This window comes from Aspergillus heteromorphus, assembly GCF_003184545.1.
Source record: "Aspergillus heteromorphus CBS 117.55 chromosome Unknown BO70scaffold_18, whole genome shotgun sequence".
Lineage (NCBI taxonomy): Eukaryota > Fungi > Ascomycota > Eurotiomycetes > Eurotiales > Aspergillaceae > Aspergillus > Aspergillus heteromorphus.
The window spans coordinates 449,321-462,667 of record NW_020290423.1 but is presented as its reverse complement, the minus strand read 5'-3'; the positions used below and the strand labels follow the sequence as shown (position 1 = coordinate 462,667).

Below are 13,347 nucleotides of genomic sequence, written 5' to 3'. Positions count from 1 at the left end.
ATATCTAGTGATATGAATAAAACCCATGGAGTTCCAAATATAATGAACATGTGGACACTGACATATCTATGCTCTATGCCATACTGTCCACCCCAACCTCAACTAACTGTTCATAGTTACCTACTTTGTACTTCCTTTCCCGACGAGTCGTACGGCACTGGCGCACGATAGAGGCAGGCGGCAGGCGATTAACTACTATCTACCGTCAGGGCATTACAGTACTCCGTAACTGCTAGATAGCTGTCTAGATTCTAGAGAGGAGCGAGATAAGACACCGTAAACCGGTTTACTGCTCATTGTTTTATTTATTTAACCGCAGGCCAGCCTCTCAGACGGTCAGACCCCTTGATCCCAACGGTCTGGCCCTGACACTAGACTAGACTATCTAACTAGTACTTGTCGACTCTTCACTTCCAACCGACCGACCTTGAGAAAGGCCCCACAATATTCATCAATCGGTCGGGTCGATTCACAATCACGGGTGAGTTTGTCAATTGTCGACAGCTGAGTTGAAGCACGGGGTCCTTCACAGACAAGAAATAATATTAATCTTAATCTTGATATTATTATCGATCGCGAGGCAGTCCAATGAGCACTCCTTCAACAGGTGCTATTCCCGCATGACTAAAAGTATGCGTATAGTTAGGTAGTAGCGTGATAGTCCCGGGAATTTCAGGATTTAGGAATATAATATTCTAATGCCATTCCGGGACCGAGTCTTTCGCATACATGATAGATAGATAGCCAGCCAGAGGGGTTTTGCTTCCCTGGAGGCATTGTGATACGGAGTTTGACATTAAGATTAGCCGTGAACGGAGGACCATTGTCGCCGTGGTTTCACCGGGACCTCAGTGTGGATGAGTCAAGGGCATCTACTACCGACTAGTCCATACATCGGACTCGGAGGTGACTGCAACATGTCCCTGTCTACCTGGGCGGAAATTCCGAGAGAGCGGGAACAGCAAATAGATTGGATTGTCTGCAACTAATTTTCACGCGCACCTGATCCCAATAATTGATAATCCATCCCATCCTTGACGTGGCGCGACAATGGGGCAGCGGTCCCCACTTTTTCTCAATATACAACGCAGGAGTTTGCTCTGATGATCCCCTGGCGAATCTCCGTGCGGCAGGCTGGCAGCAGCAGCAGCAGCAGTAGAGAACAAACCCGGGCTGTCTATTGGTCGATAAGGCGCTGAGGTCCAGGGGTAGAAGAGAAAATTCGGGCGGGCGGTGTTGGGCAGCGCGCCGCTGTCGATGCCGCCATTACCGGTGGGTGGGTGATCGCCGTTCTATCCGAGTAGCCTATTGTTTTAGCGTGCGAAGCATTGGATGAAAATTTTCCAACCGGGGGGGTTCGAGGATGTGGGATCCGCTCTGTTCTGGAAACCTGGTTTCTTGATTAAGGGCGTGTGACACTTTGATTTTTCTTTTTTTTAGTGCTGCATGTCGGTTTGGTCTAGACGTCTGGATAGTAGGTACCTACATGGACATCTGATGTCTGAGGGTGATGTGTGATGGTTTTGCATGATATTATTTATTTTTTTTTTCAATTCACAATAGTAGAAACTAGAAAACTGATAGTTCGATTTTTGTCGAAAGGGCCCTGACTCTGCTAGGTTTTGCTAGGGAAAGTATACCGTGAATGACTAAGATAAGAAGAGGGAGCAAAGGTAATAACAATGTGTCTGTGAATGTTGGAAGTAGGTACTCCGTATAGAGTTGGAGTATGAAGTTGGAGTAAAGATATCGGGTAATAATTTGGTTCAAGCCCTGCCAGCTGTTATCTGCAGTAGTAGCAGCAGCGGCAGCAGCACACTGCAGTCGGGAGGAAGGTGCCGTGCTGCAGAGTCTGCACTGCACGATTCCGCATTAGCGCGAGGGGATTACCAGCGGGACAAGGGGGGGAGTTGGGAGTATCAAAAAAATATCAAAAAAAGATCAGAAACAGGGAGGTTGGATATCTTGTACGTACAACAATCGGTTAAGACGGCGGATGGGGCAGACAGTTTGTATGCGTGATTTGATAAGGGTCGGGTGGCGTTGCCGCCGCCGCTACGCTCGATGCAGGATAGCTTTCATCATACCACGTTCTAGTCCGTCCATCGCCATGGGATGCGATGGAGTCACCCAGAGTATTTTTGGAATGGCCGATTAACAAATGCTGCTCTCATGATCCAGTCGCTGCTGGTGGGAGCTATGGCCTCCAAAAATTTATATAAACCCCCTGGACACCACCCCGTCGATTGAACTTTTCCATTCAGCATCAGCAAGCATTCTCGCTCAAGTCATCTCAAGTCAATCACATCCTCTCTCCGGTCTCCATCCCACGAAAGTCTCGGGACACACCACCACCACCACCACCACCAAACAAAACCAACAACCCACATTCCACAATGACCATTCCCTACCCCTTGATCGGCCCCGAGTCCTACGGCCTGGGACGTCGATCGGCACGGCGCACTCCCAGCACCCCCGGGCCCAATCACATCGAGCCCACCCTCAAGGAGTCCATGTCAAACGTCGATGCATGCAGCAAGTCGAGCCGTGGATGGAAAGCCAAGCTCTCGCGAAAGTATGCGCTCCCTCCCTCCCGAACCATTCCCGAACCTGGTTCGCGACTCATCATGGCTAACCAAGAAACAATAGGTTCCACTTCCCTTGAACCAACAACACACTTTTCACACACACACACAACAACAACAATGAATGATGCAAGTCGTCGAAATTAATATATCATCATCATCATCATCATCATCGACCAGACTGCAATAGAATTTTGCGCGACCCTAGAATTTTGCGCGATAGAAGCGGGGAAGCGAGCGGGCGGATATACGGTGTTTTGCTTGGGGGATTGGTTGGAGTCTTCTCTTGTTTCGTCATGACCACGTCTTATAATGATCCTAATACCTAATTAATAACTCGCGGGATAGTGCCTAAACGGTGCTACGGACGCTTATGATAATTGCATTTAATAATGAACCAAAAGTATTCGAAATACATTTGACTTTTCAATCATTGACTGCTTTCTCTTACTTTACTCTCTTTTACATAATTCTTTCTGCCCGAATGCGTAGGAAATAATTTCAAAAGACGCATCATCATCCATCCCTTTTTCCCTTGATCGACTAATATTGACCGAATCTGACGAGACAGATGATAGTGTAGCTGTATACCCAGTTCAGAAAATGAACCCCGCCTTGGCAGGCAGACTACGGAGTAAGTAAGGTATATCGGCACCGGGTGTCTCAATCCCATTCATTCCGCAATGCCGCGTGCCGATCCTTTAGACTTCCCGGGGATGATGGGATCAGGGGGGGCCCGGGAATGAAGATCGAGGCAGTCATTCACGAACTATAAGGGGTGAAGAGTACGTCAGCCTTTTTTTTGACTTCTGTCATGCGCGTCCCCGCTTCCTATTCCGGCATTTGGGTAGCATCATACTTTCTCAGACGTACGTACCCTGAACCACAATGTGTTGGTTTAGAATCTTTGGCAGGGGGGGGGGGTTTGGTTGCGGTCTTGTGTTATGAAGAATTTGGAGTACACGTAATGCTCTTTTTTACTTGTTTCTAGGTGTATGCATTCTTTTATAGTGCTGTTGCAGTTGTCTGAGTTGTTGCGCGGACATGATCTGACGTAAGTATGTCGAGTTGGGTGCTACTACGGAGTATAGAATGGGTAATTACCTTTAGCTACCTATGGGTGTGGTTGGTCTATTGTTACTATAGCGGTATCTTAAGAGTGGTGTACCAATGCCTTTTTCTGGCAAGAGAACAAGTCATTGTTATACTACCGAGTCAATAGTATATAAGGGAAGATGGATCATAGCATTATGCTGGTTAAATCATGCCGATGCTCTACCAAGTACAAGCTCAAATTTGGGGTCTGATCAGTATAAAAGTAGACATAGGAAATGATTTACAATCTCCAGACTAGCAAGAATCATAGTTTCGCCGCAGATGCAACAAGAATAGAAACAAATAGGATCTACCATGAAATGAACCCCTAGCTCTTGGCAGGGAACATAGCCATAGCACGCCAAGACATGACTACGATATTCATCACACATAACCTCTGCCATTCCACCACTCCTACATAGTATCTTTTCCACACCCTTAATCCATGAACCTCCACAGTTCCAATCCTGGAGATCATCACTGCAACACAACACAAAATATCCACGTCCACCCAGTCCCCACCCGATGATGCGTCATTTTAGCATGGTATGTTCGCGGAACTCACTCCGGCCCCCGGGGAACATGCACATTCCAGATGACGAGCTCCGAGCTTGACTTACGCGTCTTGCAATTCACGAGCAAGGCGGGCTTTTGTACATGACATGTGCCAATGATGAGGTCACTACACCATGACAGGCCCATCTGACCAGAAAAGCCAGTGCTGTGAAAGAGTTGGGAATAGCCTCAACTAAGTACATACGACCGATCATATGGTGTAAAGAGCCGTTACAGCCACACTCTCGGCCTTCCTAATTAGGAATAGCTCACACTCATAAAAGGGTCGCGATTGAGAGACATCCCTTGCTCGATTGACACCCCTTTGCTGAAAAGAGATTAGTATATCCACGTGATAGTGGAAAAGTACTTCCGCTCAATCTGGCTAGCCTGGCTGTAACAGCATAATTAATTATGCATTGAGGAACTATATTACTAATACATATCAGGCATAGATTAATATACACTATACTTAGTGCAGCTAGCTTCAGTGCGGGCTAGGCTACCTTGGGTTAAGGGGTGTCAATAGAATCACAGGAGGCGTCAAGCGAGGGGGGTGTGAGTCGAGCATGACCTTATATAGTGGGCCGAGGGGTTTTGGTTGCTCTACTCTGGCGCTGGTTGGTGCTGGTTGTAGAATAGTTGTGGATGGTTATATATCATTGTATATCACATAGTGGGTGTTTATACATGTGGTTAATAAGTAATATTTTTCTATAACTATATATAATCATGCACAATCATGCACAACATTCGACAATCAGTGGTAACCAGCGGCAGACAAACTCCGCAACACACTATGTAGATATATATCATGATATATGTATATATATATGATATATATACATATAACAGATTTCTCCCACACAAGCAGACAGTCACAGGTGTTTTTGTTCTACACAGGTAGAAGCAGCATGAAAATAAATACACTGGCAAGGACAAAAAATATTGTACAGTAACAAATAGCAGGAGATCCCCGCCCTGATCATCCTAGGAGGCCCGAGGGCGAGGCCTACTGTGAAGGCTTCTAACACAAACCCCCCCAGCCTCAGCTCCCTACTGTGAGAGGCATGGAGACTAACATGTCAGATATGATAGATAAGATACACGCACTTCTAGTCTTAGAAACAGGCACCGAGGGTCCCAAGGCCCGCTGTCCTCACCCCCCAGGCACACGCAGTCCTGGTCCGGAGGTGCGGAAATTCGCCATATGCAAATAAATGATGCATCATGGGCTCGAACCCCCCGTAATGTAGGTAGGTATCATAAGAAAGGTGCACGACGTGGCACCGTCTCCTCCATAGCAGCAAGTACTCCGGAAACAAAGGCAGTGGTGTTGGGCTGTTAGCATTGCAGCAAGGCTGTGCCTTGTGCCTGGTGCCTTGTGCCAACAGAAGACGCAGCACTTCATTGGTAGCGCACAGAAGACTCTTACCCAAAACAGTGACAGTTCCGAGCTTCTTCGGCTGCGCCTCTCGCATAGGTTACTGGTTCACTGTTTACTTCCGCCGGAGATGTAGGCGAGAGGACTGAAGTTGACATCATAGCGCTCCCGCAAAAGTGGGGCGACAAAAGCTTTCTTCTGATCGGCGAGGTTTCTATCCGAATTCGGCGACCATTGCGACTCGCAAAGGATACCGCGAACGATGCTAGATCGATATATTGATCCATCTGGCCGCCAGCCTTGCCAAAGTGGAGCGATCCGCGGCGGCGCAGTCACGCCATGATTGGATCCCCCGCTGGTCTCCTCCGCAAAAGATACACACGAAGGCTCCAATGTCGGTGAAAGTGTAGCCGAGGGGAGCTAACGACTTGATGACGATGTCTGCCCTTGGTAAGCTGAGCTGTGCCCAGTTGTAGTTGTCCGTGTATAAAAGTCCTTGTTGAATCCCACGTTGATTGTTTTCTTCAGCAGCAAAGACAAGACGACTCGGCTACCATGGTTTCTCGCATCGCCCTTCCAGGTAAGGAGACCTGCAAAGACAAAAGGGCCGGCTGCAGCTGTCAACTAGTACTAACCATGCCAATCATGCAGTGTTCCTGGCGGCTGCCACGGCACTCGCCAGCACCAACAGCAGTTCAGCAGACAGCTACGCGCCGTACTACGTCGATTGTCCCGAAGACATCCAGCTCGTGCGCCAGCCCCGATCGACCTCCCTGGCCGAGTCGGAATGGGTCCACGGCCGCAAGGGACAGGTCGTCGACGCCCTAGGCAGGTATCTCTCGAACCTGGACCTGGGAGACTTCGACACCACCGAGTACATGAGCCGTGTGCGGGCCAGCATCGACTACAACGTCCCGGTAGTCGGCTGGGCCAACAGCGGCGGCGGCTGGCGGGCGGCCATCACGGGCGTCGGCGGGCTGCAGGCCATTGACGAGCGCACGGAAGGCGCCAAAGAGGCCAAGGTGGGCGGTCTCTTCCAGATCCTGACGTATATCGCCGGCCTCTCCGGCGGCGCCTGGCCTGTCACGTCGCCGACCTTCCACAACTATGAGCCCATCACCCAGATGATCGCAGACTGGCAGCTGGACCTCAACCGGTTCACCGAGGCGGACGTGGAAGACTACTTCGAGGTCATGGTCGAAAAGTACGAGGCCGGCTTCAATATTTCCGTGTCCGACTTCCTGGGCCGCGCCTTTGCAGGCATGACCGTCCCCGGCGTGAACCGCACCTGGTCTTCGATCCCTGACCAGCCGGGCTTCAAGAACTTCGACGGGCCCTTCCCCATCCTTAGCGCCAGCAGCATCAACAGCAGCTCGCCCGTCGAGGACGGCCTCTATGTTCCCTCGTGGGATGCTCCATGGGTAACTCCCCCCCCCCCCCTTGTTCCATATATATGCCTATGCTGACTGACGACGGAAAAGTACGAATGGAACCCCTTCGAGTTCGGGTCGTGGGCGGCTGGGTTTGTGCCTACCAAGTACGTCGGCACGATTCCCAACGAGAACAACACGGCCGAGCAGTGCGTCGAGAATCTCGACCAGACCAGTTTTGTCCTGGGCACCGTCGCGAGCGCGTGGAACTACTGGTATCTGGAAGCCGTGTCCAACGACACGCTGGGCATGTTCTCCAAGCGCGACGGTCGCGTTGAGAAGCGGGACGCTCTCATTGACGAGCTGGTGGAGCTTGTTGACGGGGTTTTCAGCGAGTACTTCAACTACACAGTCTCCCAGATCGCCAATCCCTCCATCCCCAACGCCTTCAACCCGGCCGAGAACATCACTTTCGCCGACGGCTCCGAGGCCGGGCAGTCGATCGCCTTCTTGCCGCTGATCCAGCCAGAGCGAAAGCTCGACTTTATGTAAGTCAGCCCCTTATGATTTCGGGCTATCCGGTCAGTTCTAATGTTCGATTCTCTAGTATGGCCTGGGAGGACGACGCCGACGACGCGCCCTACTCGTGGAACAACGGCACCAACATCTATGACGCTTATGTGCACGCCAGATCCCACGGGCTGCCCTTCCCCGAGGTGCCGCCCGTCCGCGAGCTGCTGGCGCGCAACTACACGCTCAAGCCGGTCCTGTTCGGCTGCGACACGAACCTCACCACAACGCGCGACGCCACCTCCCCCATCGTCGCGTACTTTGCCAACTCGCCGTACAGCTGGTACACCAACTTCAGCTGGGCGACGACCTCCATGTCGGGCGACGAGGTCTACGGCGTCACGCAGAACAGCTTCAACCTGGTGACCCAGGGGAACAGCACCCTCGACAGCACCTGGGTCGACTGTCTCGGCTGTGCGGCCATTGAACGCAGTCTGGCGCGCGTGGGCATGCAGCGCTCCGAGGCCTGCGACCAGTGCTTCCAGGAGCACTGCTGGGACGGCACTCTGACCACTGGCGTGCCGGACGACTTTGTGCTGGACCCGTCGTTGGCGCTGGCCCCTACCCTCAACTATGCGGAGTGGAGCGAGCAGCATCCTGACATGGATTAGTCGCCGACCGGATAGTCTGGTGGGATCATTACCTTGGAATGGCGAGTTGGCAACTCATCATGCCTGGGTTTGACTCCCACAGCTGGCAATCTAATACTTATCCACTTGCCCGCTGCAGACACGTCTGTTGTATATAGAGTATGCTATGCATGCGACCTGGGGCCTCTGTTTCTACTCCTACCCCTATGCGCTATACTCAAGAACCCTCCAGTACATAGAACCCCACATATTGTTAATGAATGCAGAATATGAATTGATCGAATGACGTGAACCCATCCCCATCCCCCTAGTTCCTCACCACCCACCGGGGATCCCCACCTTATAGTTATAGTACAGCTAGTTATACTCACCCTCGCGCCCCATACTCCACAATATACAAACCCGGCTCATTCCGAAAATACGCCGTCGCAGCCCTCTTGACCCGATCATTCTCGGCGTACAGCGTCAACCCCGAACCCACAAACATGGTGATCACCCCGAACCCGTCGTGACGGGTCCAAAGCGGGCACACCACACCGTTGAGGGCTCCCGGCCTGGTGAGCTGGTGGCGCGGAGTGTCTTCCGCGTGGCGGGGGATGTGAATATCTTGCTGGTTTGGGTCGTGCTTGGATGGTGCACTTCGCCTGCCACGGGTACTGACAAGGATCTACGAGACGAGGGCCTCCACATTACCAGTGGCTTTCTGCTTGCCGATTTCTCCCACGTCATCGGCTCCTTGTGGCCTGCTGATTGATGAGGATGTTTGTGTTCATATGACCACCTATTTCTATGAAGCGTTGATTGCGAGGCGTGCAACCTCCACTCCTAGTATGGTCCCTAATCGCGCGGTGGCGGAGGCTGTCCGGGATGCGACGCTGCGGATCAGAAAGCTGCACGCCCATGATCCGGTTTCTTGGGCGTTGGATACTCATTTTGGCGCTTGAATATGGAATTATGGATGTTGAAACGGGATGATGGGTCGAGGGTGATGGAATGATGTTCTGCAGGAGGCATATTATTGTTGTGTTCCACAGCATCTATACACTCCGACTCGGCATTTGTTTCCGCATGATGTATGCGAGGTACCACTATGTACTCAGATAATTCAAATACCCGTACGGACCAAAGAGACAGCCCGCTATGCCCGATCCGGGAAAGTGGGTGGGTGGCTGTTACCCGAGAAATAGAATACGCATAGAATACCGCCGCCAATACGGGATACACCACACAGCCATCAAAGCCGCCATCACAATGACATGTTGCAGTGAATAGGGATTCTTCCTCCTCCGCCCCTTCCCATTGACGCGCTGCTTTATCCCCTCTTCAGTATCCCACACTCTTTGTCTGCCTGCAGTCTTATATCCGTCACTGTTTCCCCTCATCTCCGTGAAGACGGAAGAGCATCATTTCACTGAACTCACTCCTCTCTGGTGTACTCTCTGTTTACACTAGAGACTGAACACTCATTTCACCTCCCACTATCTCCTCGACACTGATTCCTCGCCAAAGAGTACCCTTCAGGTAGAAGGCGGCCGCTCAGATGGTTTCCCCAGAGGTCGCCATGTCCCAACAGGACAATGCCCCGCACACCCCAACCTTTCGATACGACTTGGGGCTCCGCCAGTCTCAACTATCAACATATGGTAGCATGCCTTTCGAAGGGTTGCAATTCGGTCAGACCGAGGGGCTCACACCCAATCGACACCAATTCCAGGAGGGCGAATTCGCCCCGCCTGGCTTCTTTGACAAGGTCGACCCGGCTATGTTCCAACTGCCCACCCAGAATCTCCAATGGTCATACGAGAAGCGCCGAATGGCCCAACAGATCCTCCCGTGCCTCTATCTGGGACCTTGGGGCTGTCTCTCAGACAGAGGCTGGCTCAACCGCGAGGGAATCACGCTGCTCCTATGTGTCCGGGATAGACGGCTCGCGATGGCAAGTCTCATGTCCGGCCAGAAAGCAGCCGCCGATCTGCATATCGAGGCCGATTCCTTTGACACCGCGGACAACCAAGAGCTCATCACCGTGCTGCCTCGTGCGATCCGCCGTATCAATGACCATCTCTTCTCCTCCGCTCCTCTCGGCCTGGCAAACGCAACGAACAAGAAAGTCGTCGTGTTTTGTGAGACAGGCAATGGCCCGTCGGCTTTGTTGGTCGTGGCCTACTTGATGGTGATGTTCGACATCAATATCCCACAAGCTCTGCAGATTGTCCAGTCCCAGCGATTCTGCCTGGACTTGGATGACGCGGCCACGCAGCTGTTGACGTCCTTTGAGGCTATTCTCAACGCCAAACGCGATGTCGAGAAAGCGAACCAATCGGTCGCCAATGGCCTCCCTTCATCGTCATCAACAACCCCCTCCAGAAAACGAGAGATGTCCGACACTGATGGCGCTGGAGATATGGATATGGACGACATGGACGTGGCCCAGCGAAGAGCTTTTGCGCCTTTCAAGGACCGCTAAGGATTACCCACTTCCATTATTTTATACCCCAGAATTAGAATCATGTTTGTCGACTATTACTGGATCGAACTGTTTCTTTTGCCTGACTCTTATATGCCTGCTTCTGTTTCCCCGTAGAATCCGCGTAATTCCCTCGATATTTTTCTGGCGTGGAGTGACTCAAGCGAAGGCTTTGTCTCGTTGTTACGTCTTTCCCAAACAGGAAGCTGGCATTCACCTCCCAACTCCCCCATGACGAAAGGATCTCCCCTCTTCCATCACTTCTACTTACGCGGACCTTCTCTCTACCCATACGCGTCCTCTGTTTATCCTCATTTTACTTCTCCATCGTTAGCCCATCTGTATGCGTCTCTACCAATGCTCACTCCTCACCCTTACCAAAGAACATCATGAGGCTACGTGACAGCATTCGATTACCCGAGCGGTTTAACCAGGATCAGTTCCTGAGTCCCTACCCTCAGAAGCCCCTTCGCGAGCCCAGGACCCCAAGGACTGTCGGTTATGTCGATTTCAACCCCAATCTACCCCCCGCGACGTTTCCAACCTTGGACAAAGCGTGTCCGGCGCGACAGGCAAGCGACGCACAAGACCATGACGGAGACAATCACTCACGCGTCAGTGGCTACAAGCGTCCCTGCGAGCGGACATATGATAACAGCAAGGTCCAAAGAAGAAGAGGCGAAGATGGGAAGACGGAGCTCTCAAGCGAGCACATTGAATGCATGGTTGCAAGCAATGGCGAACTGAATCCCATCTTCATGAGAAACATGGCCATCATGGCCGCGGCAGATGAGGAGCCATCCATATACAGAGACATGGAAGATAGCGATATTGACGAGGATATGGTCGATGTATCTAATGCAGAGGGGGAAGAGGTCCGTTGACTGTGTCTCCTACCAATCAATCAATCCATTTTTGCTAGAAGCTGACAGTAGTTTTTGTAGGAACCCTCCTCGGCGTCTGTGACTCGGACTCTCAAATGGCATGATTTCTCTACACAGATGAAGGTTGAGATATTCGATAATATGCTTCAAAATTACAATTCGTCTACCGTATGCCATCTACTTGAACTAACGACAGAAGAAGGGGACCAGATCCAGCAGGATATACTCCAAAGGGACATACAGGTGGAACAGGAAGATGCACAGCTGGAAGCCATGAGAGCAAAGCAGCTGAGAGCTCTTCTCAGAATAGACAACACGGCTCGGGGACACAATCGAGTTCCACATCAGGGTGTGTTCAGCAGGATTTCCCGACAGCACTCGGGCAAGTTGCAGGATATGTGTGAGCCGCGATTACTGCTGTCCGATGCCAGTGAAGTCTTGGAAGCCAGAAAGTTTCTGCATAGCCGTGGACTTGACAGTAGGTTTGCTGGAGAATGGAGTAACGGTGTATCATCTTTACAGGATCCAGCAAGCTACGACATAGCAGAGAGCTTGGAAGCTGCTTTCAATGCTGATGCCCGTATTGCTGCGACATTCTCAGAGGATGACATGCTTTTTGGGGACATAAACGTCGATGTACCTGAGTTGACCACTTCGTGCAGATCATCCATAGCCGACACAGTTGGCGGCCCGTATTCGACAAGTATAGGATATAAAGGTGACCCTACTCACGGCCGTCAGAATGAGCAGGACAACGTATGCCACAGCCCTCGAGAAGATGGAATGGTCCGCCTGAGAGTGGGTCAAGAGAAAGCCGCTCAGATTAGCGACCATGGATTGGAATATATCAAGCCGGAATGGACATTCAACCAATTGCCGTCGGATCGGCTGTGCTCTGAAAAGCCTCCGTCAAGACGTGAGCAGACCCATGGGCCTTCTATACGCAAACGCAAAACGCATAAGCCTCGACAAGGATATTTTAATCCTCCCGTAAGAAGGACGGTGTTTGTAAACAGACCACGGATTTTCGATGGGCGTCTGAACCTACCACAAATAAGCATATCCACGAAGCTCAGACAGAAACTCGAAGATTTGTCGCTAGAGGCGCAAACAAGAGCTCCAATAATGTCAAGCAGAGGCGCCGCAAATGTCCCCTTTCCGGAGCCAAGGTCAACCTCGAGTTCGACAGTCTGGTCCTCGCCAGCCCCGGAAAAAGCATTGTCGCGGACAAGCCCAGACTATCTCTCTGCAGAAGAGAATAATGTCGCTCCCTCTGCTAAGGCAGAATCACTTTCAGCACTGGAAGAAAAGGGAACCCCCACTGATGATTCGGAAACGGTTTCTGACCTTGAGGTAGAGCAACCCGCAGTCAGCCACGCAGAACCAGATGACACGCATCAAACAGTAGCCACTGCGGAAGATACCGTACACGTGTCGGAGGAGAAACTACCGAGCGAAAGTGAAGAGGATGTGGATCAATGCGAAGAGGATGAAGTGGTACTTTTGCCTGTTGCAGGAATTGCGAGGATGAATACAAAAAGCGACCTCGAGGTACGACCTTTTCCGCCCTCTGATATCACGAGAATCCAATGTGAAAGCCTGGGTGTGGCATGAAGCAACATCCTTTGAAGCACTTGCCTCCTTCAGGACAGCACTGCATGCTCCGCTCCTTTTACTCTCCCCCCGTTCCTTTCCCTTTGACTCCCTATGCGTCTGCATCAACTACCCTGGTGATCTTCATGCACATTAAAGTCTAATCTATGATGCCGTGGCAGTAAGGGGGCGATCTATGACCTGGATTTGTGGAACTTTCTTTGTAAATGATTATTGTTGTTGTAGCCCGACTG

General features: G+C 51.3%; 4 protein-coding genes across 4 annotated transcripts; all 4 read left to right on the top strand.

Annotated features, from left to right (window-relative positions):
• The first annotated feature begins 2,384 nt into the window (after nt 1-2,384).
• BO70DRAFT_363426 (uncharacterized protein) lies at nt 2,385-2,755 on the top strand. Its single transcript, XM_025543561.1, has 2 exons — nt 2,385-2,575; nt 2,650-2,755. Exons 1-2 carry the CDS (start codon nt 2,397-2,399, stop codon nt 2,663-2,665), a joined length of 195 nt encoding a protein of 64 aa, XP_025398061.1. The 5' UTR covers nt 2,385-2,396; the 3' UTR covers nt 2,666-2,755.
• A 3,419-nt stretch (nt 2,756-6,174) lies between these two features.
• BO70DRAFT_388297 (lysophospholipase) lies at nt 6,175-8,439 on the top strand (the record flags this gene model as incomplete). Its single annotated transcript, XM_025545981.1, has 4 exons — nt 6,175-6,199; nt 6,322-7,040; nt 7,101-7,537; nt 7,597-8,439. The coding sequence occupies 4 exons, from the start codon at nt 6,175-6,177 to the stop codon at nt 8,168-8,170; spliced, it is 1,755 nt and encodes a 584-aa protein (XP_025398060.1). The 3' UTR covers nt 8,171-8,439.
• A 955-nt stretch (nt 8,440-9,394) lies between these two features.
• On the top strand, nt 9,395-10,667 carry BO70DRAFT_363424 (dual specificity protein phosphatase family protein). The gene has a single exon (XM_025543560.1). The coding sequence runs from the start codon at nt 9,711-9,713 to the stop codon at nt 10,614-10,616; it is 906 nt and encodes a 301-aa protein (XP_025398059.1). The 5' UTR covers nt 9,395-9,710; the 3' UTR covers nt 10,617-10,667.
• Nucleotides 10,668-11,005: 338 nt separating this feature from the next.
• On the top strand, nt 11,006-12,762 carry BO70DRAFT_397771 (uncharacterized protein; the record flags this gene model as incomplete). The annotated part of the gene is made up of 3 exons (XM_025546733.1): nt 11,006-11,491; nt 11,561-12,490; nt 12,559-12,762. The coding sequence occupies 3 exons, from the start codon at nt 11,006-11,008 to the stop codon at nt 12,760-12,762; spliced, it is 1,620 nt and encodes a 539-aa protein (XP_025398058.1).
• Between the last annotated feature and the right edge of the window lie 585 nt (nt 12,763-13,347).